This window comes from Budorcas taxicolor, unplaced genomic scaffold, assembly GCF_023091745.1.
Source record: "Budorcas taxicolor isolate Tak-1 unplaced genomic scaffold, Takin1.1 scaffold411, whole genome shotgun sequence".
NCBI lineage: Eukaryota > Metazoa > Chordata > Mammalia > Artiodactyla > Bovidae > Budorcas > Budorcas taxicolor.
Window position 1 is genome coordinate 33,756 of NW_026292345.1, and position 27,549 is coordinate 61,304.

Here is a 27,549-nt window from a genome sequence, read left to right on the forward strand (position 1 = left end):
TCCCAGGTCCCCAGTGCCTACACTTGCAAGGTAGGTAGGTTCCGAGCAGGCCAGTCTTTAAGGTATGACCTCAGCCCCATCTGAGAGAACATGCTCACACAGAGGCCTGGCAAAGTGCTAACCTTACTGCCCACACATCAGAGCTTTTTCCTTCTCTAGGGACATGTGGCTCATGTCAAGAACACAGAGCCAGAATTTGCACAGTAAACAAACAATAACCATGGGCTCAGAAATTCCTTTAGCAAACTTAAATGGTGCATTGGTCAGTTAGAACCTTGCCTTTGGTTTTTAATACCTCTTTGCCTATGTCATTTACTGCTTTATGAAGGGTAATTTATTTGCTGAGAAGTCTAACTGAGCTCTTTAATCACATGGAAGTGTTCAGTGTGATCGCTCGGTGAAATAAGACAGAGTCAGAAATAGTAGGTATTATTTTCTTCAATAGACTTCTCTTTCTTTCAGCTTAATGTTCTCCATACAGAGCTGGCTAAACAGTTGGCAGACACAATGGTTCTACCAATTATACAATTTCGAGAAAAGGATCTTACAGGTAAAGTATCTGAGTTCAATGCCATATACTTTCAGAATATTAATTCTTTTAGTATTTTTTTTTTCTGCAACTATTTCTTTTAAGTGTGTGGATCATTGAGAAATACCCTCTTTTTCAGCTTTTATTAAATCCTCACAGTGTTCTTGGCTCACCTAAAGGAAGTCAAAGGCTAATAAGAAAACAGAGTTGGAAACAATTGTAATGTGACTAGGGCAGCTTGATAGGGCTGTACAGGGAACAGAAACCGCACATAGAAAGGCGTTATTACCCTTTGGAGGGTAGGGTGCCAAGGAAGGCTTCCTAGAGAAGATCTCTGAGCTGGGTTTTGATAAATAAATGTTTACCAAGTAGACAGAGATAACAAGACTCATATTACAGGTTGTTGTTAATCAGTCGCTAAGTCATGTCCAGTGTTTGTGACTCCATGGACTGCAGCAAGCCAGGCTTCCTTCCGTGTCCTTCACTGTCTCCTGGAGTTTGCCCAAACTCATGTTGGGGGCATTTGTAAAGGCATGCTGTTCCTGTGGAGCCATGAATACTTTGGAATGTAAGTGGGAAGCTTCAGGAGGAAAGGCCAAAGTGGGGACCATGCGGTATCCATGCTCGATTCTGGGATGTAGCTGTGAACAACAACAGTGGAGCTCACATTTAGTGGGAGGGAGTACCTGCGACTAGTTCAGAGAGCCTAGTTGCTCTTTTGGGTTAATTTTGGTTCTTCAACTAAAATAAAACTTTAGAATAATTTTATATCATTTGAAATGAAGGTAGTGAAAAAATGTATAATCTTGAAAAAACTTAGTTAATATTACTTTTGGGAATGTGGGTTTTCTAGTCCTTTTGTCCGTTTTTATTTCATTGAAAATGTTCATTGCTCAAAGAGTAAAGAATTGTATTTTCTACAACACCGATATAAAAAATTGCAGAACAGAAAGTCTGAACCTGAGTACTGAAGGCTCTGTTGTTCAGGATAGTACTTCGTCTTTAAAAATACAGCACCTTAAAGTTTTTGTTTTAGGCAGAAAAGATGCCATTCATGGAAGGCCAGATCTTAAACATGAAGCTTTCTTCCCCCTCACTTTGAGATCCCCTGTGATCATGTCACCCTAAACTCCCCCCAAGTAGAGTAGCACTTGGCAGCAGCAATGCTTGATAAATAAAACGTAATACATGTCAGCTTGTATGAAGAGAAATCTCAACTGAGCAGGATTTTTCATGTTTTTTAGTGTTGCTCATCTATAATCGCATGTAAATCCCAGACCTAAATACAGTCCTGTCCTGTGCTGTTTATCCAGTGGTAACTGAAAACTTCATTGAGTGCATTTTAAAAAAAGATTTTCTCTAAATGAAACTATTAGAAACATGTAGGGGTGTCATTTGAAAAACAAACTCTTAAGTCTTTTGGAGACAGAAGAATCCCCCCTGACGACTTGTATGGTCAAACTGATGTTTCTCAGGTTTGTTGGTGGGAACCTCAGCCTGACATGCCCTGCAGCCTTGATGACATGGCCCTTGTTAGTCCAGAGGGCTCAACTTGTGGAACAGTAATATTTACCAGGATGATAATTTTTTTTTTAAGATAATAAAAGTATCCAGTAATAGTGAAAAGAGAAGTCTCTTAGTATTCATGAAAAAAGTTGTTATACTTTTCTGATAACACCAAGACAGAGATTTGAAGGGTTTGCCTTGGGTCATACCAACTCTTTAGTGACCCCATGGACTGTAGCCCACCAGGCTTCTCTGTCCATGGGATTTCCCAGGCAAGAATACTGGAGTGGGTTGCCATTTCCTCCTCCAGGGGATCTTCCCAACCAAGGGATTGAACCTGGGTCTCCTGCATTAGCAGGGGAGTTCCTTACCACTGAACTATCTGGGAAGCCTGCTTACCCACCAGTAAGTACATAATCTGAATGAATATAATGCAAGAGTTTTTAAGCAAGTGATTTAAAATTGATAAGGAAAAAACTCTAAAACTGCTCCAACGGGAAGTAAAAGATGAGAAAGAAAGAAAAAGAATAGAAAGGCAGAAAGTAGCCTCCATATTAGAAAGAATAACAAAAATGTGAAGAGAAATTTATAAGCTGAAAGCAGTTTTGAGACAAAAAACAACATAGAAAATGTGAAAATGCTTTTCTCTGTTGATAAAGTAAAAATGGATTATTTTAGAATTGTAGAAAGTGTTGCTTCCTTTTAAATATCTTCATGCTTTTAAGTTTTTAACCTTGGATGGTCATTGCTCTCTAACATTGACTTTGTTTTTTTGGTCTTACTTTGTTAAGCCATCTTTATACATGATGTGTGTGGCACCTACATGGGGTAATATTTATTGGTGTTGACTTGTTGCAAGTACAGTATACTAGATCGCTTCAGAAGTTTTTCATTAAAGCAAGCATCCCCAGTCACCAGGACCTGGGAGTGCTGGTGAAGACTTTCCCCTTCCATGTACATATCTTTATTTTCCTGGGAAAGCACAGAGCTCTGGGTTGGCATACTTTCTTTTTCTTTGTTTTAAGATGTTTCTTTTCTCTTATTCAGAAGTAAGCACTTTAAAGGATCTTTTCGGACTCGCCAGCAGCGGTAAGCATCTTCTCTAGTCTTGGTATGAGGGTTTAGTTTGTCTGTGGGTAGAGATGCTGAATGAATGTTCTTGCCTTTCAACCCATCTGGGTGCTAAAATGTCTGTTTATTTTTAGAGCATGACCTCTCAATGGCAAAATATAGTAGGCTTCCTAAAAAAAAGGAGAATGAAAAGGTAAGAAAACCTACCTTCCATGTTACTTTTCACTTCATTTATTTAAGCTCCTTTTATGTTTTCCTGTTATGAATTTGTGGCATTGAGGGTGTCCTGAGAATTTTTTTTTTCCTACACATGGATTTTTAAAAATACTTATTCCAAATCTCTTAAGTAGACTTCTGCTTCCCTGTTCTGGCTTTTCAAACTGGTTTATTAAACATGAACTTGGAACCACTGTAAAATGATAATCATGTAATGATTCTATCTTAAGCTTGATACCTCATATGATTATCTGACTCAGATATACTCAGGCACTTGATCTCCTTGCCCTGGATGTAGCCTCTGATTCTTTAACTCATGCTTTCTAGCTTCTTAGGTGCTATAGAGAATATCGGGGACTTCCCTATAGCTCAGATGGTAAAGAATCTGCCTGCAGTGCAGGAGACCCGGGTTCAGTCCCTGGGTTAAGATCCCCTGGAGAAGGAAATGGCACCCCACTCCAGTATTCTTGCCTGGAGAATCCCATGGACAGAGGAGCCTGGCGGGCCACAGTCCAAGGGGTCACAAAGAGTTGGACACAACTAAATGACTGACACACACACACACGGAGAATATCGAATATTTTCAGATGTATAACTTGCACTTCCATTCCATGATTTCCTGGGAATACAGTCTTATGAGTGAAGCAGAATGTGTATGGCTTTGATTGCATGCTGCCATATTATTCTCCTAAAGGACTGTAGTTCTTTGTAGTACTGCCAGCAGAAATTCTTGGCTTCACCCTCACAAACACTGAGATGCCATTAATTTTGGTATTTTTAATTTGACTTCTTAAAAAGTTGGGGGAGAACCTTATGTTTTTTGTCACAAGTATTGCTCTAATGAATAAACAAACATATTTTGAAGTTGCCAGCCCGTACAGAATTGCCGCTTGCTTTGGACAGCTTGCCATTGGTTTTCCTTTCCTCTCTTAACCAGGTGAAGGCTGAAATCGTGAAGGAGGTGGCAGCAGCCCGGCGAAAACAGCACCTTTCCTCCCTTCAATACTACTGTGCCCTCAATGCGCTGCAGTACAGGAAGCGTGTAGCCATGATGGAGCCCATGCTGGGCTTTGCCCATGGACAGGTAGGGCTGTCCCCCTGCCCCGAGGCCTCAGACCTGACCAGCTGTGGAGAACAGCGTGGTGTTCTGCTGACGAAGCCCCTAGGAGACATGGAAGCATCATCAGAGAAAAAAACACAGATGCACAGCCTTCCTAGAAGCTACTAGATGCCAGCACTTGGACAGCTTCCAGAGGGGCTGGGTCCTCAGTAGCTGGACTTGTTAGGCTGTATGTGCAGGAAACAATGGCCCGTTCCCAGGACTCCCGTGGGGAGGAGCCGGCATGGCCTTTGTGTCTGATTCCAATGAAAGCCAGGCGTGGTCCAATTTTCTGAGAAGCCTCTGACTCCCAGATTGGTAGAACTGGGCCTGCAACCCAGGACTCCGCATGTTCCTTTGTCTTCTGTGTGGGAAGGGCTCTTCTCACAAGATAACCTTGCTGAGGTTATTGCCAGCACCTTGGCTTCTGGGGCATGGGGAAACATTGCCACTGCCTGATGAAGTCTCTGTAGAATACTGATCCACCTTCTTCCTCCCATTTCATGGACTACTGAACACTCTGCAGGGAGGCTACAGTTTCAGGATGAGGCCTTGACCTGGGACACCAGCCCTCGCACTTCACCCCTACCTACCCTGCGTTTGCCCCACTTAGCTTGGCTCCAAAACCTCACTTGGGCATGTGAGAAACACACCTGGGAATCTTCCCAGTTAACCTAGGGACTGAAGGGAATGTGAAGAAGCAAAACGTTGAGAAGAAAAAAAGCAACTTTTAAAAAACCCCCCATGTGAGCATCTATTATTTTTAAAATACATTTTAAGAATACATATATTTCCAAAAAATAAAATATCCGTTTCATTCAAAAAGAGAATAAGAGAGAAGCTTCAAACATTTAAGCTCAGCTATCTTCTCAATATGTTTGTTACATTGTTTAGTGGTGGGGACAGTAAGGTCAGCTTATGTCTTCGGAGGTAATATTTAACTAGGGCAATATAATCTGTGTGTCAGCTGAGTAAAGCTGGATTAAACCAGAAACTAGCGCTGTCCAGCTGTGGGCCCCAATCCTGAGCAAATCCTCGGGCACTGCCCAGCTTCCTCGGAAGGGGCACGTGTGCCTGCTCGTGTATACTCGCACTCTGCTGCCCTCCCCTCTTCCGCTAAATACTGTCCCTCTGCCCCTGCCCTTGTCCTGGCATTGTTAGAGAATGCCAGTACTCCCTTGTTCTCTCTGACTAATACCTCTTTCTACATCTGACCTCCTGGATTAGCAGTTCTTGCCTTTGGAGCAGTATTCTTTCTCAGTTAGAGGCCCCAAGTCAGGGAAGGACCTGGACTCAGCATCTCAGAAAGATGAACAGCTCCAGGCCTGACAGGTCAGTGCTTGGGGAGCTGGGTTGGTCAGAGGAGGGTCCTCACAAGGCCTGAAGGATGGGTTTGATACTGACTTGTTTCACTGGCTTTCACAGCCAAGGATTCTAGCGCATCTCCCAGCCTGGCCGCAGAGGGGAAGACATCAAGTGCAGTAGCGCGGTGTAGCCCCTGCACCTAGGAAGGCAGACCAGAGCACACCATCCTTGTTGGGTGGTGGCAGCATCGTTTTCGAGGACTGAGGATGGCATGTTTCATTTTTTATATGAAAAGTATGCAGATTTCAAGACAGAAGGCTGGATGAAAGTCTCACCCTGCAGACTTCTAAATTCTGGTAAAAACAATAGTTCCTTCCTGTAAATGAGGTTGTTGTCTGACACCGTGAATCTCTGGATGATTCTGAAGCATTCACTGTCCTCCTGCCTCATCAGCCCTCTGTACCCACTGCCCACGGAGCATCTGCTTTGGTAGCTGATGGTCATGTGACCACAGTACTTCTGCTTTTCACAGAGGGCCACAAACTGAGGGCTTCGGATGATGTTGCACCAAATGAGACTTCTCAGCACCATCCACTTCAGTGAAGGTGGTTTGACTCCAGTTTTTCCTTCTCTGGCCCTCGGTAAACAGGTTTCCAATTAAGCTATGATTCAATCTTGATGCCTACCCACAGATTGAGGTTTTGTAATCTGTGTACAGGTACATGAGAACACAAAAAATGTTGTATTTACAGGGTGAGTCGTACATCACGTGGTTGTAGAAGCCGGTGGTGAATGCCTTCCTTCCGTCAGGTGGTTTAAAGGACTGCATGAGCCTCTGCCCTCAGCCTTTACAGAATAGTAGAGGAGCTGAGGTATAGACTTAGTATCAATTCCAAGGAGTTCAGGGCGGGGAAGCAGAGGAAAAGCCACCTTCATGCTGTGCCCTCAGAAATGTAGAATGCTTATTTAACAGACTTTGATGTTTAACATTTCTGGGACTCAGAGTGGCATTTACAGTGTTGATCTCTGTATGGGTCCAAGATCATGGAGCCAGGGCATCTCCCTGCAGGTATTCCTCGCATTAGGAATACCCGGAGCCTTGTGTTTCTGTACCGTAAGAACTAAGTACACTGGTGTATGTGCCTCCCCAGGGTGTCTGGGGGCCCAGGTGTGAGGATGTCAGAACTGTACCAATGACACCTCCTAGCCTCTTAGAGGTGAAAGGTGGATTTCCATGCCCACCACCCAGATAAGACCTGCTTCCAGGTCAGAATGTTGGGGAGCAGGAGGGCCCCGCCCCCAGTGTCCAGCACCTACACAGTGCCACAGCCCTGCTGTGTCCTCCTCATGCACGATCCCCTTTAAGTTGATGTCAGAGTTGGAAGGGCCTTTTAAGGATCTTCAGCCCCATTTTCCTTCTGCAAGCTGGCAGCCAGGTCACCATCTGTCTGGCCTGTGTTCAGAGCCACACGTGGCTCAGTGAGAAGAGGCCGTCAGTGTGGCCTTCCCTTCACTGAGAGCTGCACACTGCTTCTCTGCTTCTTGCTGGTGCTGTGCATGTCACCGTGTTGGCTGCTGGAGACCCAAAGGTGAATAAGACCTAATACTGGCCCTGAAGAGATGACTCTACATTCACACAGGAAAAAGGCAGATGATAATATCTATATAATTATCAGTAGTAGTTATTGATGAGGGGGGTATGTACCAAGCCCTTATACTACCTCTGGTCTTCACAGCCTTTCAGCAAGCTAGCAGGCTTCACCCCCCTCCCTCTACCGATGCACTGAGGGCTTTGGGAGTAACTCTCGGCTGGTGAGGTGGGCCTCAGCTGGAAGGCAGTGAATGCTGCGGGCAGGAGGGCTCACTAGTGTCAACTGCCCTGATGCTGTCAAGCTCACATTTCATGAGTTTTATCAATCACCTTTTCCAGACAGTTTTCAGAATGTCAAAATTGTATCTTTCAGATTAACTTTTTTAAGAAGGGAGCAGAGATGTTTTCCCAGAGTATGGACGGCTTCTTATCCTCCGTCGCAGACATGGTTCAAAGGTAATGCTGTGCTCTGGTTTGAATCTCCTTTGCCTTTTGTCTCTTCTCCTGAGTCAGTCTCTCTGCAAGGTGAGGGGAGGGCCCCACAGAGCCCCCGACCCTGACCGCCTCCACTCCAAAAACGCTCAGAGACGGCACCCATCTTTTCGCTGTGCTCTTTGTGAGTAGTGTGCTTGGAAAGTCATGATTTCTGCAGTTCTTGACTTGGATGGAGCCAGAGTCCTATCTACTACAAATTCTAAATAAAAATTAAAACATCCACAAGGGTACTTTCCCATTAAGTCCAAGTTCCTCTTAACATCTTCTTTTTTAATACTCAAGTTTCACGTTATAAGCCTGTGAGTCCAGTTTAGAAGAGTGGCTTGCTTTTTTCTTTGAGAGCTAATGGGGTTATCAGCCAGAAGTGCTGCAGCTTTTCAGGAAACTCAGCATCATTTGTGAATGACAAATAGATAAATAAGACATTAAGCCTTCTTAAAATTCATTTACCAAACTGCAGCTCAGCTTTGCAAATGCAGACCGTCCTACCCACGTTTAATTGAGGCTGCGGCTGCTCTGAGTCTTCTCGCTTCCTGTCATCAGTGTCCCCGCTAGTGAGCTCATGGAAGGCGCCCAGGCACCGCCAACGCCAGGCTCATTTCATTAACAGCACAGACGTGTGGTCCTTGAGCACGCCTCACGATTCCTGGAATACAGAAATGTTGTCTCTCTGTATATATAGATGTATAACTGACAAGTCAGTGTACAAAATAGAAATATAAGTATAGGATCTTATTTTGTGTGGAAAAATGAGTGTTGTCCATTTTCTTGAGGATGCTGCATTTCAAAGTATCTTTAAAAGGCCAAGGAGCAGAATTTGTTTGGGCAATACATGGAGAGCTGCGGTTCAGGAAAGCGTATATTCCTTCGTGAAAGTCCCCAAACTGTTTTTTTCCTCTGATTGCTGCATGCACATTAAATTTATAATTATGCTAGAAAGCAGTTTGTGAAATCTGAATTCAATTTCCTGCCTTGTAATTTGATTGTGAACCCCAGGAGTGTCAGGAGAAAGTGAAAATAGGGAGCCCATTAACTTGTCACTGCAAAACGCTCTCCTTTATCTCTCGCCGCCTCTCTCATCCTGCTTAACTCTCAGAATCCCATGGTTTTCTGTGTCTCTGCGAGAACTACTTGTGCTTCAGGGTTTTCTCGTGGACTAGATTTTTTTATTAGCGGGTGGCAGGACGTTTGTGCCCATTTCCGGCACGCTGCAGTGCTCGCATCCTCTCCTTGTTGGCGTCTCTCTCTCTGAACTGTCACCAGGGCACCAGCTGTTCCCACAGTCTTGTGACTCGGCCCTGGCCACACACCTGCTCCCGAGGGCTGGGTCTACTTTTGTGAGTTGTGCTTCTGCTGCCTGACGAGGCATTTTGCTACAGAGGCAGCAGGTGGGGTTCCCAGCTGAACCCGGGAGCCCCAGAACCTCCTGGTTCAAACAGTGAAAGCATACAGTTAAGAATTCTCATTTTCCTATCCCTTACATTTTGTTCTGGTGAGTAGATAAATACTGCTGCCCCCCACCCCCGCCAGCCTATGAGAAGGGTCTTACTGCTGCACTGCCATATGTCAGCAGCCACCCCACCTGAGAGGCCAAGGGATGAGTGTCTCATGGCGGCTCTGGGCTCTGTGATGCTTCCCCTGGAGATGGATGCCTGGCCTCCCATACAGGTGTGAGAGGATTCAGAACCCAGCCTGAACCCACATGGGTGGTATTTCAAACCACCTCTGGTGCCAGGGGCTTTGCTTTTAATCCCTACTCCAAGTGATAACATGTCAGCCTTTTTCACTGTTTTTTTTTTTTTTCACACACACTTTTTAATTAAATAAAACATGATTTTGTAAAAAAAAAAAAAAAAAAAAAACTTTGAAGGGAACATTTGAAGATGGTGACTTTTCTCCCCTGTTCTCTGAATTCCTGCATTAGCTCAGAATCTTTGAGCCTGAGTCCACACGGCTGGGGGAGGGGAAGGGGCTACGAGCTCCCTGCAGTTGTGCGCATGATGTGGTGGTGGTTCACATGAGGGCTCTTCTGGGGGAAAGCATGCTTACCTTTCATGAGCTCTTCAGAGGCTTCTCACAAAAGCTGATGAGCCTACCAGATTCTGTATACGTTTGGCTTCCTCTTTCTACATCCTTACCGCTTAATTTTTTTTTTTTTTTCTCATTTCTTTCTCTCAGCCTTGGCAGTGACAGGCAGGTTAAACTAATGAGGTTCATTGGTGGAGCCCCAGGCATTCCATTCAAATGTCCAAACAGCCAAAATTAACTCAGACTGACTGCTTGTATCAGGGCAGCGTTAAACAAGACGGCAGTAGACAGGCAGTAGACACTGAACCTCCAAGAGGAGAACGTGGAATGACCAAGCCTGAGCTCACTCACCTGCAGAGCGCTTTTGAAAGGAAATGCTGAGGAGCTCACTCTCAAACCCTGGACTCAGTGGCCCCCAGGCTTCGTTCTGAAATCAACAGTGGAGTTCAGTCCTGCCTCCTTACTGCAGTGGGGAAGTGGAACAGTGCCTCCAGTTTGTTTTCTTGGGTGGAGGGACCATCCTGGCAGATTGCGTTTAAGACTTTATAACCCAGGCTGTCCTCACTGGGTGTGATTGCTGTTGGGGCCTCACCTTATCAGGGAGAAAGGGCAGCTAGCTGCTTGTTTCAAGGTAAAGCTTCCAGGTTTTCCACACTTCAGGGCACAAGGAAATGAAGCCAGACCATAGGCAAATTATGGCCCGCCAGCCAGTGCCATCTCTGGGCAGTTGAGTAGCTGTCACACAAGGGAGAAGCACTGGCCTTGCCTTTGTGTTTGTGCTCTAGTTGCTTTCCAGTCTCCAGTGGCCGTCTCCACTCCTGCCCATAATGACGGCCGTCTCCTTCTTGCCTCCCCGGCACTTCCACAGCTGCCAGCACCTGTGGCTCCCGAGGATGGGCTTGCCTTCTCAAACTCACACTGGTAGTTCTGAGCCTGGACACCACTGTGTCAGCAGAGTAACTGCTTACCTGGATTCAGGCCTCACCCAGTGCTATTCAGTTCAGCTCTGTTTGAAAACAGCCATCTTGTTAACACTTTAGGTGACACAGACTGGAGTCCCTGTGGTCTTCAGCTTTCAGGGCCTCAGGTGGAGCCTTGTGTATCCTGTGTGAGCCAGGAAGCCATGGGGAGGCTCCACCATCTGCTGTGACAAGTGACTGATCTGACACCTTCTGTCTCAAGCATCCAGGTGGAACTAGAAGTGGAAGCAGAGAAGATGAGGGCATCCCAGCAAGAATTACTTTCTCTCGACGAAGCTGTTTACACCCCAGACTTCGATGTGGCTGCACCCCAGATCAACAGGAACCTTATCCAGAAGGCCGGTTACCTTAATCTTAGAAAGTAAGAGTGCTCTGCCCGCCCCCTTCTAAAAGCTGTGTTCCCTAGCAGTGGCTGAGAGCACCTGTTACATGCCCCATCAAAGGGTGGGGGTGTGTGAGAGTGAGGAAGAGCTCCCACCAGGCGCCCCTCCCGCCTGGGACACAGGACCTGGACCGGGTCCCAAACTGTGCTGAGAGATGGGCTTGAAACAGTTGTGTGAGTAAGAACCTAGTACGTGGACTCCCAAGACACCACAGGCCACCCCTTCCTGCTCACCAGGGCCATTTGTAAGTAGACTGCTCTTAGTGGTCATCGTCCTAGACCACTGAGACCCTTCCCCAGACTCCCAGTGGGTGAGAGCAGTGTGCCAGTGACCCAGCACTGAGGCCAGCGTCTTGAGGGCCAGGAACTTAATCAGAGTCGCCTAGATTTCTATAGACTGAATCTCATATTTAACCTTCAGGTCTTCCAACTGCCCATTTCAAATGAACAAGACACTCAGGTTTACCTGAGCCTAAGAGCAGAGCAGGTGCAGTGGTGAACTCCCACTGGTCAGACGCCCTGGCTGGGCTGGGGCCCCGATCACTTCATTTATCAAATAGAGCTGAAAACTGAACCTACATCATAAAATTGTTACAAAGATTAACTGAGGTAATTCCTAGCAGGTATAAGCACTCCAGTGTTAGCTGTTACCATTTTTGGAAATTGTAATTATTGAGGCTGGAAACCTAGTGCCCTATACATAGTCACACTCCGTACACACTGAATGAAGTAAATATATTCGACGCCCCCCAAATGGAGGGGGCATGAAGAGAAATTGCCAGCTGCTTTCCTTCCAGGGTGGAGCTCTTCGAGAGTCCGTAAAGCTTGTCAAGATCACAAGCCACATATCTCCTTTAGTTCTGTACCGAAAACTCCACAAGGTTCTGGTGTTACTGGTCAGGAACTGGATTTTTCTCTTGTAAACAGCCCACAAAACAAGAATAACATCTAAGCTGAAACAAAACCCAGTCTGATAAAAAGCACCCAGGATTCTGGGGTATGTGCTGTGGGCTGAGGTGACCCTGGTAACTCTGTAACTAGATTTCGAGCAGTTCAGCTCTGAGTCTTCAGAGAAGTGGTCTTCGAGGTTTTCAGTGTCCGATGGCTGACACTGGGTTGAGAAGCCAAGTCTGGCTGCAGTGGCGTAGGTGCCCCGCACACATCCTGGAGCTGGCCCTGGGACCAGCAGAGCCTGTCAGCTCCCCACTAACTCAGGCTGCACTGTCCCCCCCCACTGCTAGTCTTTGCACTTGAGTTCTTTTCAAAGCACTTTTGCTTTAATGTCAAGAAACCCATCGTTTCTGAAACACTGAAGTGAAGTGAAGTCACTCAGTCGTGTCTGACTCTTTGTGACCCCATAGACTGCAGCCTGCCAGGCTCCTCTGTCCATGGGATTTTCTAGGCAATAGTACTGGAGTGGATTGCCATTTCTTTCTCCAGGGGACATTCCCAATGCAGGGCTTGAATCCGAGTCTCCCGCATTGTAGACAGAGGCTTTACCGTCTGAGCCACCAGGGAAGTCCTCTGAAACACTACCAGTACCCATAAAGAGGCAGCAAGACTCTTGAGGTGCCGTTCATGCTCCTAGTGCTCATGGGCTTTTCACAATTCAATTCTCACAGTAAAACAGGGCTGGTCTCAACCACCTGGGAGAGACTCTACTTCTTCACCCAAGGCGGGAATCTCATGTGCCAGCCCAGGGGCGCCGTGGCCGGGGGCCTGATCCAGGACCTGGACAACTGCTCGGTGATGGCGGTGGACTGTGAGGACCGACGATACTGCTTCCAGATCACCACTCCCAATGGAAAAGCGTAGGCCACGCGGGTTTATGTGGGAGGAATGGGCAGTGAGTCCACCTCTGCGAGGGCCTCCTAAGTCACTCTGTGTGTTGGCCCTCCTTGGGGGAGGCCCCGCTCTGGGTGATGTTGACCTTTCCTGAGGGTTGTTTTATGTTCTCTTTAAGCAAGGATACTGGACCATATGGAGTCCAGCCTGCCTTTTATAAGAAGTCCCAGGGAGGAGACTTCCCTGGAGGTCCAGTAGTTAAGACTCCATGCTTACACTGCTGGGGGTGCAGGTTGGATCCGTGTTCAGGGAACTAAGATCCTGCATGCCATGCAGCCAAAAAAAAGAAGTCCCAGGGAGGGTTTGTGTGTGGCTTTGGAGAAGGGGTGACCTACATGTGTAGAGCGCGATGGAAGGAGCTATTGATCAGTAGAGACTCAGAGAGAGGGGTGGTGCCAGCCTGCCTGAGGCGTCCACTGCTCCAGCTGACACAGCTGACGTGAGCAGGACGTTCGGCTGCAGCAGTGTCGTGTCATTAACACGCTTGTCCCCACATACTGCTGTGCACCTTGGGCCCAGAAGTGACCGATCACACACTTACACATATCATATCATCACAGTAGACCCTGTCTGAGCGAGATCCCCTCTCACTTGGAGCAGTGGTCTGAAACTGCTTCACGGAGTCCGGAGCCCCGTGAAGTGTTCTAGGCCTCACCTGCTTGTGGGGAGGAGTGGCCCGTGCTCAGCGCTGCTCTGCTTACATTCCCTTTCTCCACTGGGCTTCTGAGCTGAGATTCTCAGGGGAGGGGGCAGTGTTGTATGGTGTAGACCGTCTCTTCTCCCAGAATGGCAGAGCGTATTCAGACATCATCCTTCCTCCCTGGGTGCTGGGAAATGACTTGGGAATGAAGATACCGGATTCTAGTCACAGTCCCAGGCAGTTATGAAACTCCTCTGGGCTTCACTTCCCTGCGATAAGAAATAGGGATACGATCCACGTTCCCCAGCTCCCAGAGACGTGATGAGGAACGCAGGAACTGGCAGGTGTGGAGTCCCTTCAGGAGCGATGCCTTTATGGAAGTAGGGCAGGATTGCACGTGTCTTACTCCCAGTCCACGGCATGCAGAGATTCAGTTCTTAGGAAGGCGTGGAATGGCTGCTGGTTCTTTGGGTGTGGCTGGAGGAGTGGTGAGGCCACAGTTTTGGCTACCTTGGATCATCTACGCAGGGCCACAAGATGGTCCACGCTGCAGAATCATGACCTTTGGCTAGCAGGTCTGAGTCCAGCTTGCTCACTGTAGAGATGGGAAACCTGAGGCCCAGGGGAGGGAAGTATGCCCCAGTCACAGAGATCTGGGAAGCACTTACTTAGATGTACTTTATTTCAGGGGAATAATCCTCCAGGCAGAAAGCAGAAAGGAAAATGAAGAGGTAAAGATTTCATTTGTTTCCTTCTGTTGTAGTATGGTGGGTGACTTTGGGATTCAGCAGGTGTTTTTTTTTTAATGTCCTTTGCAGTGGATATGTGCAATAAACAACATCTCCAGACAGATCTACCTGACTGACAACCCAGAGGTAATTCACAGCCACCACCCCTGCATCTCAGCACTTTTCTTAGTGTGAAAGGTAAGCGTCCACCTCCTGGACCTGAGTGTGTCTTCCTGTGGATTTTTAGGCAGTCGCCATCAAGCTGAATCAGACGGCTCTCCAAGCAGTGACTCCAATTACAAGCTTTGCAAAAAAACAAGAAAGTCCATGCCCCAGGTAACTAAAGGACAAAAGAAAAGTAGCTTTTATGGAGCCAAACTTTGTATTAGGAATTTCACATGTACTAGAAATTTCATCCTTCCAGACCTCCCAGTTCAGCCCTGTACTACAGAACCAGTAACTCTGACCAGGAAAGGGTAAACACTTTGCTCAAGGTCACACCACAGATGGGGGGCCAAGCCAGGATTCAGAGCTGTCAGCTTTCAACATCAGCGTCCTTCCCAGGGCCCATGCAGCTCCAGCCTGAGCAAATAGAATGTGCATTGAGTGTCTAATAGGCGTTCTCCCCACATTTGTATCAGTATCAACAGAGTTAGGGAACCAAAACAAAATTTTTTAAAATAAGGAAGAAAATCACCTTTTGTGTGTCCATGTTACAGCTGCAGGCCTTATCAGCACATACAGTGTTATTTTCATATGTGCATTTGTTTCACATACATATTTTCATATTTTTACTTTTTTCATAATTGTTGCTTTTAGTTCAGTTCAGTCCCTCAGTCGTGTACGACTCTTTACGACCCTATGAATCACAGCACACCAGGCCTCCCTGTCCATCACCAACTCCTGGAGTTCACTCAGACTCACGACCATCGAGTCAGTGATGCCATCCAGCCATCTCATCCTCTGTCGTCCCCTTCTCCTGCCCCCAATCCCTCCCAGCATCAGTTTTCCAATGAGTCAACTCTTCACATGAGGTGGCCAAAGTACTGGAGTTTCAGCTTTAACATCATTCCTTCCAAGGAAATCCCAGGGCTGATCTCCTTCAGAATGGACTGGTTGGATCTCCTTGCAGTCCAAGGGACTCTCAAGAGTCTTCTCCAACACCACAGTTCAAAAGCATCAATTCTTCGGCGCTCAGCCTTCTTCACAGCCCAGCTCTCACATCCATGCATGACTACTGGAAAGACCATAGCCTTGACTAGATGGACCTTAGTTGGCAAAGCAATATCTCTGCTTTGGAATATGCTATCTAGGTTGGTCATAACTTTTCTTCCAAGGAGTAAGTGTCTTAATTTCATGGCTGCAGTCACCATCTGCAGTGATTTTGGAGCCCCCCAAAATAAAGTCTGACACTGTTTCCACTGTTTCCCCATCTACTTCCCATGAAGTGATGGGACCAGATGTCATGATCTTCGTTTTCTGAATGTTGAGCTTTAAGCCAACTTTTTCACTCTCCTCTTTCACTTTCATCAAGAGGATTTTTAGTTCCTCTTCACTTTCTGCCATAAGGGTGGTCATCTGCGTATCTGAGGTTATTGATATTTCTCCCGGCAATGTTGATTCCAGCTTGTGCTTCTTCCAGTCCAGCGTTTCTCATGATGTACTCTGCATATAAGTTAAATAAGCAGGGTGATGCTTTGACTCCACACTATTCCATCAATTATTGTCTGTTTGACTACATTGGTTGTCTTCCCTTCCTTTACTTGCTGTTGTCATTTATAGTGAGCATTTTCACACAGACAGCTATCCTCTTGTTTAGAATGCTGCATTAGGATTTATTCTAGGAATGCCCCCCTGTATCTAAATGGGATTTTCCATTAGTTAAATAATAGAAGGCTGATTTATCTGTTATGCTGATGAAAGTGTGGTATCAAAGGGTGAGTTAAATCATGAGTGCATCAGGCACCCATCTTCAATGGCATGGTAGAAAGAACCCCGTTACGTGTTTTACGGATACCGTCCAGTGATTCCAGAAGAAAGTTGTCAGAAAGCTCAGTTAAGTAACTTCCCAGGGTCTCAGTGCTGTGCAGTGTGGAGCCAGTGTTCACGCACCCAACACGGGGATGTGAGGAGGAAGAGCATGAGATGAAACAGAAGACAGGTTGAGTCTTGAAAGAATGGCAGCAGAGCAGGACTGCAGGCTTTGAGAAGTGGGGAGGCAGTCGGAACGGCGTGGGAAGACTGCTTGGTGACTGTTCCTAGGAGAGAGTGGGTGGGGTGGGAGAAGAGAAGGGCAGAGGGCCCCATAGAATGTCCTGTGAGGAGAACTTGAGCCAAGGGAATGAAAATGAGGAGGAGGCAACAAGTCTTGAGAACACTCCAGTGCCCTAATTTAAGGATATCAGTTTACACACAAGTAGCATACTTATCAAGTGCAGCTTTAAGGAAAGCACTTTATGAATGGAGATGGAAATACAGATCGAGCCAGTGGGGCTCCTCTCTGAGCCTCGGACTGGGTCAGTGTCGGTCCTCTCTTTGTAAAGCCAGGCGGGTGTGAGGGGACAGAGTGGAGAACATGCACTGAAGTCAGGAGACGTGCTCTGCTCTGAACACAGATAGATGTCCCTGAGTGAGTCATCAACACTCCAGGCCTCTGTCCCGACTCTGACATGAAATGAATTAGACCACCTCCGAGACCACCTCTTCCCGCTCTTAAAACACCGTCTTTCTGGGGTGCCAAAGTTAGTAATTAAAAGGTGTGATTCGCTTTCTGAAAAACAGTTTGCAGCTCAGATTCAGTAACTGATTTTTCTCTTCTGCTCTAGAATATGTAAACCACATTCTTAGAAAGGACCCCATAGAAGAATCCCTAGAAAAAAAAGACTAGCCAGCTGGCTGAATCTGCCCAGAGATTGGAAGGGTGACACACGGCTGCCAGGTGGTCTCTGAGCAGTGGAGGGGCGGGGTACTCTCTTAGGGTCCACTCATTAAGGATAAAGAAATGTTTTGATGACAGGGAATGAAGCAGAGAAACTGTTCTTGGGGACAAATTGCGTTCACTTCCAAGCAAATCTCGTGTGGCCTTCACTCGTTCTGCAGTTACTTATATCTGATATTCATTCATTTATCCTGTTGTTCAACACACGTTTGTTAAATTTTCAGTATGTGGCCAGGCAATGAGCTAGAGCATGAAACTTACAGACTTCTAGGGAAAGACAGGCAAAAGGTAAATAAGTTGAAATACAGAAAGCATTATGGTAAAGATAAGAATGCTGTCATAAAGAATAAAGAGGAGACCAATTTAGGGCCTGTCGGGGGAGATAGTATTTAAACTGAGAAGTAAGAGATGAGAAGTAGCCTCTCTTGCAGAGAGCCAGACGTACTGCATTCCCGACATCAGCTGTGGAGGCTGAATGGCAGAGAAGAGCTTGGTGTCTTTTGGGAACTGAAAGGTATCAGTGTAACTAGATGATGGTCAGCCAAGGGGGGCCAGAGAGATGAGCTTGGGAAGGAGGGAGACGGACAGACTGTGAAAGAAGTCAGACTCACACCTTCCTCCAGTGAGTCACTTGTATCACACTCCCCTCTTAAAGACTGCATTGAATAGCAGGTGTGACTCTGTCATTCTGGTTACTAAGGCAGTGTGACACTGTGGGAAAGACTCAGTTCTTAATCTAGCTCGCCCACCAGATGACCGAGCGCATTCAGGATCATCAGCTTCTCTAGAGGCCATGGATTCCTTTTCTGTTAACAGTGGAGGTTAAACTAAGTGTCTCTCCTTGTACTGATCATCTACTCTTCTGTCTATTGTATCCCTGTCCACTTTCCATTCATTATGCTCATTTGTCAAGATACTATAAAATAGTTCCTTACAACATATTAAGTTACTGACACACTTGAGAAATTTGAAATACTGATATACAAAATATCAAATGAATGGAAAGATACTGAGTCTTCTTTTGGTTCAAATAATGTAAGAAATCAAAATACTTTTACTTTCTTTGCCCCTCACAGGCATTTACACTCTAGCTGGGGAGAAAAGACTGTAAACATATGAAAGGTTAAATTATGCTGACACTGGGAAGAGAACAGACAGAGTGAATCACTGTTCAGACAGTGCTCTACTGTCTGGCCACAATCTCCCAACAGCATGTGTGGGTCCAGTGCTAAGCCCCGGAGGCACAGGGAAGTCCAAGACTGTCCTCCTGACTTCCCGAGAAGAAACGCAGGACTGCAGAGGAGGGAGAGGGTCAGGCTGGCTTGCAAGGCCTGGTGGATGGAGGGCGATCTGAGCTGACGCTTGCAGTGTGGGAGAGAGTGGGTGAGCAGTGGAACTGAGGCAGAGTCGGTGGCAGGAGGAGCACAGTGGAGGGCGCACTGAGGGCGGGGAGAGGGAGGCCCTCAGGAGAAGGAAAGCCAGGTGGTTGAGTGCTAGGCCAAAATGTAGTGTTCATTCAGCAAACATTTGTGAGTGCCTACTGTGTACCAGTTCAGCGTTTCTCATGATGTACTCTGCATAGAAGTTAAATAAGCAGGGAGACAATATACAGCCTTGACATACTCCTTTTCCTATTTGGAACCAGTCTGTTGTTCCATGTCCAGTTCTAGCTGTTGCTTCCTGACCTGAATACAGATTTCTCAAGAGGTAGGTCAGGTAGTCTGGTATTCCCATCTCTTTCAGAATTTTCCAGTTTATTGTAATCCACACAGTCAAAGGCTTTGGCATAGTCAATAAAGCAGAAATAGATGTTTCTTATATGCAGAGTACATCATGAGAAACGCTGGACTGGAAGAAACACAAGCTGGAATCAACATTGCCAGGAGAAATATCAATAACCTCAGATACGCAGATGACACCACCCTTATGGCAGAAAGTGAAGAGGAACTAAAAAGCCTCTTGATGAAAGTCAAAGTGGAGAGTGAAAAAGTTGGCTTAAAGCTCAACATTCAGAAAACAAAGATCATGGCATCCAGTCCCATCACTTCATGGGAAATAGATGGGGAAACAGTGTCAGACTTTATTTTGGGGGGCTCCAAAATCACTGCAGATGGTGACTGCAGCCATGAAATTAAGACACTTACTCCTTGGAAGAAAAGTTATGACCAACCTAGATAGCATATTCAAAAGCAGAGACATTACTTTGCCAACTAAGGTCCATCTAGTCAAGGCTATGGTTTTTCCTGTGGTCATGTATGGATGTGAGAGTTGGACTGTGAAGAAGGCTGAGCGCCGAAGAATTGATGCTTTTGAACTGTGGTGTTGGAGAAGACTCTTGAGAGTCCCTTGGACTGCAAGGAGATCCAACCAGTCCATTCTGAAGGAGATCAGCCCTGGGATTTCCTTGGAAGGAATGATGCTAAAGCTGAAACTCCAGTACTTTGGCCACCTCATGTGAAGAGCTGACTCATTGGAAAAGCCTCTGATGCTGGGAGGGATTGGAGGCAGGAGGAGAAGGGGACGACAGAGGATGAGATGGCTGGATGGCATCACTGACTTGATGGATGTGGGTCTGAATAAACTCCGGGAGTTGGTGATGGACAGGGAGGCGTGGCGTGCTGCGATTCATGGGTCACAGAGTGTCGGACACAACTGAGCGACTGAACTGTGTACCAAGTGATAAATATGATTTAGCTACAGCTCCTGCCCTCAAAAACCTGTCTTAGAGAAAGATACAGGAAATTAACAGGTAATAGAAGAAGCAGTCTAGCATCATGTGGAATCTCATGCATAGAACCAGCTGTAGGTAGTGGGAATATCCGAGGAATTTTAACCACGGACGTGAATGACATCTTAAAGGATTTATTGGAAGAGTAAGTTAGATCTTCTCCCTTATCTACCTGTAAAAGTCACATAGGCATTCGACATGTATTCATTTGATTGTAAACTTAAGGTCAAAAGGCATTAAAAAAAGTTTTTTCCAACTTTGTACTCCAGCCAGAATGTGAAAGGTTCAGAGATGGAAAATGACAAGATAGTTCCGAAAGCAACAGTCGTTATACCTGAAGCTGAACAACTAATTGCGCCTGGAACACCTATTCAGTTTGACATTGTACTTCCTGCTACAGAATTCCTTGATCAGAACAGAGGCGGCAGGTATGGGCTAATAAGGGGGGTTATTTCTGGGAGAATGTCATTCTCCTCCCGCCCCTCACCCCCACCCCCACCCCCAGAGACCGTCCCCTTCTTGCGTAGAGTTCAGGTGTTAAGCATTCTTTGAACTGACCCCCTTGGGATTGTTTTGACTCTGGCTGTCCCCCTAGGCGTACCAATCCCTTTGGTGAAACTGAGGATGCAACATTTCCAGAAGCAGAAGGTAAGTGGCTTGTTCTGTGTGCTTTTTCTTTCCCCAGCACAGAATAATCAGGGCCCTTGAATGTGAAGTCATGTTCCAAAAAGCTTTGACTTGAACTGTGAATTGAAATTATGACCCACAGGTGTTCTGTGTGAAAACTCATTAGGACAGAATGCTATTAGGACAGGTCTAGCGTAAAAACTCGGAGAAGGCAATGGCACCCCACTCCAGTACTCTTGCCTGAAAAATCCCATGAATGGAGGAGCATGGTGGGCTGCAGTCCATGGGGTCACTGAGAGTTGGACACGACTCAGTGGCTTCACTTTCACTTTTCACTTTCATGCATTGGAGAAGGAAATGGCAACCCACTCCAGTGTTGCTGCCTGGAGAATCCCGGGGACGGCGGAGCCTGGTGGGCTGCCGTCTGTGGGGTCGCACAGAGTCAGACATGACTGAAGCAACTTAGCAGCAACAGCAGCATAAAAACTGAGGGGTGGTTGACAGATTTTCTGCAAGCATTGTACCATTTAGCCACATCCATTACCTTTTTGTAGCTCCTGCAGAGCAATGTTGCCAAATCTAAATCTGCTATCATATTACTGCAAAACAGACTCCAAGAGGATAAAATCCAGATGTCATAAATATGCTATTTCATTTTAGAAAACCAAAAGCACAAAAACAACTCATTCTTAAATTTGAAGATGACATGAAATTGGGGGGAAAAATAAAAGGTATTTAATTCATTATAACTCAGATTGTTGTTGTCTGATTTACATTCTTGTAAGGTACATAACACACCCGATAGAGCTAACCATAACCTGCTTCCCCACAGAGCTGCAGCTCCCAGCCGGGACAGTTTATAAGTGCTGGCAAGGCCTTTTGTTTTAACATGGCTTCCTGACTGAATCCACAGAATGTCATTAGAATGAAATGCCACTTATTTAAAAGTAGGACTTGTGAAGAGGCAGTCCTCACAGCTTTAGGCAGAAAAATGAAAAATAATGTTATTACACAGGCTGTGCCTCAGATCTGACTCTCTAGCTGACTTTTCACACAGTCCACACTGTTTGTTACCGGTCTAAACAGAAAATATCAAACTTGTAAAAACTATCTTCATATGGGAGTAACCATTTATTTATATAACATGTCAGTTATATTTCCCTAATGTGTTTTTTCACCAGTTGTTTTTTAGGGGCTAGGATACTAATAGGGAAGACAAGTGAAGAAAATGTAGGCTTCTTACTTTCAAATGGTGGAAAGGAGAACTGTTGTTCTTACAGGAAAAAAACGATCTTTCAAACCTTCTTCATGATTTCCAGTTGTGATTGCTGTTACTGTTTGTCAGGTTATGTGTCATTATCAAGAAGCAAATACTGTAAGCTCATTAGCATCAAGTAAGTTAACAGTTTGAGACCTCCCAGAGTTTATGGAATGTCATCACTGCCCTTCAGTAATAAATGATGTGCATAAATTGAGTGAGATCCAACATCAGGTCTTACTTTCTTCAAATAAATTTTCTTCTATAAGAGGATTTTGTCAGCAGGCCAAATGTTCTATTATCTGGAAAAGCTCATTTTCAGAGAAAAGGTAAGATGATACACTTTCTCTTACATGTGGTCACCTAGAGTTTTAGTGCTAGAAGGACATTCATCTGGTTTCTTTATAGATGAAGAAAAAGGTGCTTTTCTAGTCTAATGAATAGTTCCAAACAGACAAAACATAGACAATAGAAGATTCAGAGCTTTGGCAGTTTGTGGTTTACATAATCAGAGTATTGAGAAGTTTTGGCTTTAGAAAGCCCTCCAGAAAGCAAGGAAAATCTGAAGTTGGCCTGTCCTCAGACCAGCACGTGTGCCTCTTGTACGTGGGTCAGCAGGCAGGAAGTGAACATGATCCTGAGCAGAAAATGCTCTCTTGCAGACTCCCTTTTGCAGCAGATGTTTATAGTTCGGTTTTTGGGATCAATGGCAGTCAAAACAGACAACACTACGGAAGTGATTTACGAAGCAATGAGACAAGTATTGGCTGCTCGGGCTATCCATAACATCTTCCGGATGACAGAATCTCATCTGATGGTCACCAGTCAGACTCTGAGGTATGTTCAGTTTCATTTTCGGACTTTCTTACAGCTTCTACTAATTCCCTGTTAAGTCACGTCTAATCATCTAGAATGTTCACAGCAGAATACTTGCTTGATTGGATTAAGTGAAGACACTATTCATGTTTCTGCTTTGCTTTTTATAATACATTTCAATTTCATAAGATACACTGGCTAAAAGAAGTGCCCTTGAAGACAAAAGCTGTTATTTTTAGAAATTGGTGTTTTTAGTGGTGAGTGAATCCTACCCCATTATGCATAAAGATGCTGTCATTTGAGTGTTTCTCTCTCTGTCAGAGCTTACAAATGAAAGGGGTTTTGTTTTTTCTTTTTCACCTCAGTGTACTGTGTAATAAAAATTTAAAAACTGTGAAAACAGAACACGAGCCTACCTGAGATAACTAGACCACCACAAGGAAAACCTGGTTAATATTTCTTGGGCTGAAAATAAACAAGTCAAGCCATATCAACTATGTGATTTAGGGTTTCAAGTAACAAGAGCTGTATGAATGATGGCAAACAGTGGTCAAGCTGTGGTTGGCACAGGTTTTATTAAGACCTGCACTGTCCATACTGCAGCTACATGTAATATCTGAAACCTAAGTCATCTGAACTGAGAAGTGTAAAACACATACCAATATTTAAGCTCTCATACTATCGTACCCACCTCAAAGAGAAAGCAAAGTAATTGTTATGTTAGTAACATGTCTAGCTGATAATAGTTTTGATCTATTATATTAATTTCACTTGCTTTCACTTTTTTTTTTTGATGCAGCTGCTAGAAATTTTTGAATTACATATAAGGCTTGCATTAAATTTCTATGGGACAGCAGCACTGCTTTAGAGCCTTATTCCTGACTCTGGCATTTATTAGTTGTTTGAACTTGAGCGAGTTACTTAACCTTTGTGCCTCGGTTTCTTCAGTTATAAAATGAAAACAACCATATCCTACTCCACATAGTGTTGTCATGAGGAATAAATGAGTTAATTCATGTAAAACATTTACAGCCATGACTGGCACATAGAAAGTGCTCAATAAATGGTAAGTTTCAAAAAAAGTTAACCAGTACTTTGGCAAAAATCAAATATAGTTTCTTCCATTTATTGAAATCAGTCCTTTTCATTTGTTACAAACCTACTAAGAATGAGGGGTTTTTTTAATTATTCATTTTAATTGGAGGCTAATTACTTTACAATATTGGGGTGGTTTTTACCATACAGCGACATGAATCAGCCACGAGTGTACATGTGTCCCCCCCATCCTGAACCCCCCTCTCCATCCTCCCCTCAACCCCTTTGGGTTGTCCCAGAGCACTGGGTTTGAGTGCCCTGCTTCGAGAATGAGGTTCTTACGAATAAAAACTTACATTTATTTAAAGCTTTTCTCCAAGTATGCCCTGGACCTTTCATAGGCATTGGCTCATTGTTCTTACAATCATCACCAAAAAGATTAAATTTATGTAAAAGCACTGAGAAAAAACATAGTGCATCAAAGAACACAATCCAAAAAAAGTGCAAGGACAACACACAGAATGGGAGAAAACATTTTCAAATCCTTTATCTAATACACAGAACTTTCACATATCAACAAAGGAAAAACTCAGTTTAAAAATGGACAAAGGACTATCTATTCCTCCAAAGATATGTAATTGGCCAACAAGCACATGAAAATATGTCTGTGTCATTAGTAACTAACATGTAAATCATATCCAGAACCACTTCATACCCACAAGGATGACTATAGATTAAAAAAAAAAAGAAAATAGCAGGTGTTAGCAAGGATGTGAAGCAACTGGAACCCGTTGCTGGTGGGCATGTAAGATGGTTCAGCCACTGTGGGAAGTAACTTGGCAGTTCCTTTGTAACTTAAACATAGAATTCAATTCCTGAGTTGATAGCCAAAAGAATTTAAAACAAGTATTCATATAAGAGTACTATACACAATAGCCAAAAGGTAGAGAAATAATCCAGTGTCCATCAGAGACATTTGATGGTATATACGTACAGTGGGATACTACTCAGCCTTAAAAAGGAATGGAGGTTCAAGAGGGAGGGGACATATGTATACCTATGGCTGATTCATGCTGATGTATGGCAGAAACCAACACAATATTGTAAGCAATTATCCTCCAATTAAAAATAAATTGTAAAAAAAGGAATGAAGTATATACTACATATGTAGTATATACAACACAGATGAACCTTGAAAACATTATACTAATTGAAAGACAGACACAAAAAAGCCACATACATCCAGAATAGGCAAATCTACAGAGACAAAGATTAGTGAGAAATGCCAAAAGCTGAGAAGAAAGGAGAATGGGAAGTGACTGCTCTAATGGATACAGAATTTCACTCTGAGGTGATGAAGCTAGAACTAGATAGTGGTGATGCTTTTTCAATCCTGTGATGCGTTAAGTATCAAGAATGGTCAATTTGATGTTAGGTCTATTTTACCACTATATACACACAAACCCTTGTATGGGAATTCATATGTTTTTAGAAGTCACACAGAAAATCAGATCTTTAAAAGCAAATACAGGTTACCTGTTATACACAGCAAACTAAAAGTTTTAAATTTCCATTTATAGAAAACTTTTACAAAATACTTCGGTTATCCCAACTTGAGGGAAATGCTTATGATGTGTATTTTAAAAATTATTAAATTCATACTCACTAATGAAGACATAAATAATTATTTAGCTTTGCAGCTTAAAATTCCATGCATATTTTGTTAACCACCTCTTTGAAATTTATGGAGGTTCTTATCCCGGTTTTACAAAGCAAATGAGAGAAGTCACGGTGACTTGCATAAGATCATAAAGTTAGTATCCAGGAATTTGTCTTGGGCCCTCTGATGATAAATATTGTGTTTTAACAAATATAAGTGTATATTTTTCAAATTGTTACCATGGGGTGGGGGACAGCTTTGTTGAAATATAACAACATACTGTATAATTTACCTATTTGCAGTGTTTTTTAGTATGTACATATTTGTACAACTGTCACCCAGTTTTAGAACATTTTCATCATCCCCCCCAAAAAAACTCACACCCATTAGCAGTCACTCCCTTTCCCCTGCACCCTGCTCAGTCCTAGTCACTAATCTGTTTTAACAGATTTTCCTATTCTGGACATTCCATATAAATGGAATTATAACCATCTTTTAACAGAGCGAATAGATATTTCACTTTCACTTATGAAGTAGCACATCAGTAATAATTTATATACACAATACTATGTTTTAGAAAGTAGAAATTTTTATCTATAAAATAACAGTAAATTCTCTAAGGTAGTTTTCTCAGACATGGATGATCCTTAAAACGCTGTTAAGAGAGTATCTAGAATACCTTCCTAAAGTTACTCCTCCTACACCCAAACTGACAAGTTTGGTTAAATCTGGGAACAGCTCTGTTAAATCCCTTAACTGTTCTCACCTCTACCCCATGTTTTTGAGAAAACTTCTTAAAACTGAGAAGTATATGTTTCTGGTACTTTAAGGGAAACAGGCTGATAGGAATTTCTGAGGAGGCTGCACAGAGTATTACCCATCCCTGTTAATTTTTCTGGAGAATAATAATGCTGCCTCTTCGGATAAGCACTAAAATACTGTGAAATCCACTATTTGCCATCATCTTCCATTAAAGATGCCCTGAGGTTTACCTGCACAGGTTTGCTCAAGGCAGAAACCAGAGCACTCACTCCCTTTGGATGGTCCCATGGTGCTCTCACCTTGCCCTCAACCAGACAAAAACGTGGAAATATAGTTTTCATATTTAACGTTTTGTGTGGTTTCCTTCTGAAGTTCTACAAACTCATCTAAGAAAATAATTTTATCCAACATTTGTGATATAATGAATCTCTTAAATTTTCAGGTTGATAGATCCCCAGACTCAAGTAACAAGGGCCAATGTAAGTACCCTGTTGCATGCTAACTGTAGTGATTACTCTTTGTAGTCACCTGAAACAGTGTGCACTTAAAAAAATTTACTTGCCAGATTAAATGTCACTAGTAATGTGCACTGTTTTTATGGAAAGTGAAAGTGAAGTCGCTTAGTCCTGTCTGACTCTGTGACCCTGTGGACTGTAGCCTACCAGGCTCCTCCGTCCATGGGATTCTCCAGGCAATACTGGAGTGGGTTGCCATTTCCTTCTCCAGGGGATCTTCCCAACCCAGGGATCGAACCCAGCTCTTCTGCATTGCAGGCAGACGCTTAAACCTCTGAGCCACCAAGGACCCTAATTCCAGTCTGTTGCATAGTAATAGTCTATTCCTGTTTTTTTCTAGTTTGAACTCACCAGTGTCACCCAGTTTGCTGCTCATCAAGAAAACAGGAGACTGGTTGGCTTTGTGGTCCGCTTGCCTGAATCCACAGGCGGAGAGTCTCTGAGCACATATGTTTTTGAAAGCAACTCAGAAGGCGAAAAGGTCTTGTTATTTCCTTCATCTAAAGATGCTGCAAAAGTGGCCGAAATAGCAGCTCAGTTGGGATAGCATTAGACCGAAGATGCCAAATTTCAGTCCAAAGATAGATATTTAAAGGGTTATTTTGCACAAACCTCTTCAGCATTTAGTTAACTATTCTTCAGGTCCCCACTGAGAAGTTTAAGAATACCTCCTATGAAGGCCCCACTGAAAATTGGAGTAAAATTTCCGTATGGAAAGTACATATCAAGCAAAAAGAGTGAAGAACTTTAATGGTGAAATATAATTGCTTAGGAGAGATCAGGAAATGTTAAAAA

The 27,549-nt window shown here is 44.3% G+C and overlaps 1 protein-coding gene across 2 annotated transcripts in view; it reads left to right on the forward strand.

The window, feature by feature from the left end:
- LOC128071380 (DCC-interacting protein 13-beta) overlaps positions 1-27,549 on the forward strand; it is a 55,271-nt gene that overhangs the window by 24,832 nt on the left and 2,890 nt on the right. For both annotated transcript variants that reach the window (XM_052664265.1, XM_052664266.1), the window contains exons 5-19: positions 463-550; positions 3,083-3,124; positions 3,241-3,299; positions 4,260-4,406; positions 7,691-7,773; positions 11,023-11,181; positions 12,825-13,013; positions 14,376-14,418; positions 14,506-14,562; positions 14,663-14,751; positions 20,351-20,509; positions 20,677-20,729; positions 22,629-22,803; positions 26,682-26,718; positions 27,095-27,235. In XM_052664265.1, coding sequence (XP_052520225.1) covers positions 463-550; positions 3,083-3,124; positions 3,241-3,299; positions 4,260-4,406; positions 7,691-7,773; positions 11,023-11,181; positions 12,825-13,013; positions 14,376-14,418; positions 14,506-14,562; positions 14,663-14,751; positions 20,351-20,509; positions 20,677-20,729; positions 22,629-22,803; positions 26,682-26,718; positions 27,095-27,235 — 1,521 coding nt within the window. The remainder of the gene's footprint in view (positions 1-462; positions 551-3,082; positions 3,125-3,240; positions 3,300-4,259; positions 4,407-7,690; positions 7,774-11,022; positions 11,182-12,824; positions 13,014-14,375; positions 14,419-14,505; positions 14,563-14,662; positions 14,752-20,350; positions 20,510-20,676; positions 20,730-22,628; positions 22,804-26,681; positions 26,719-27,094; positions 27,236-27,549) is intronic.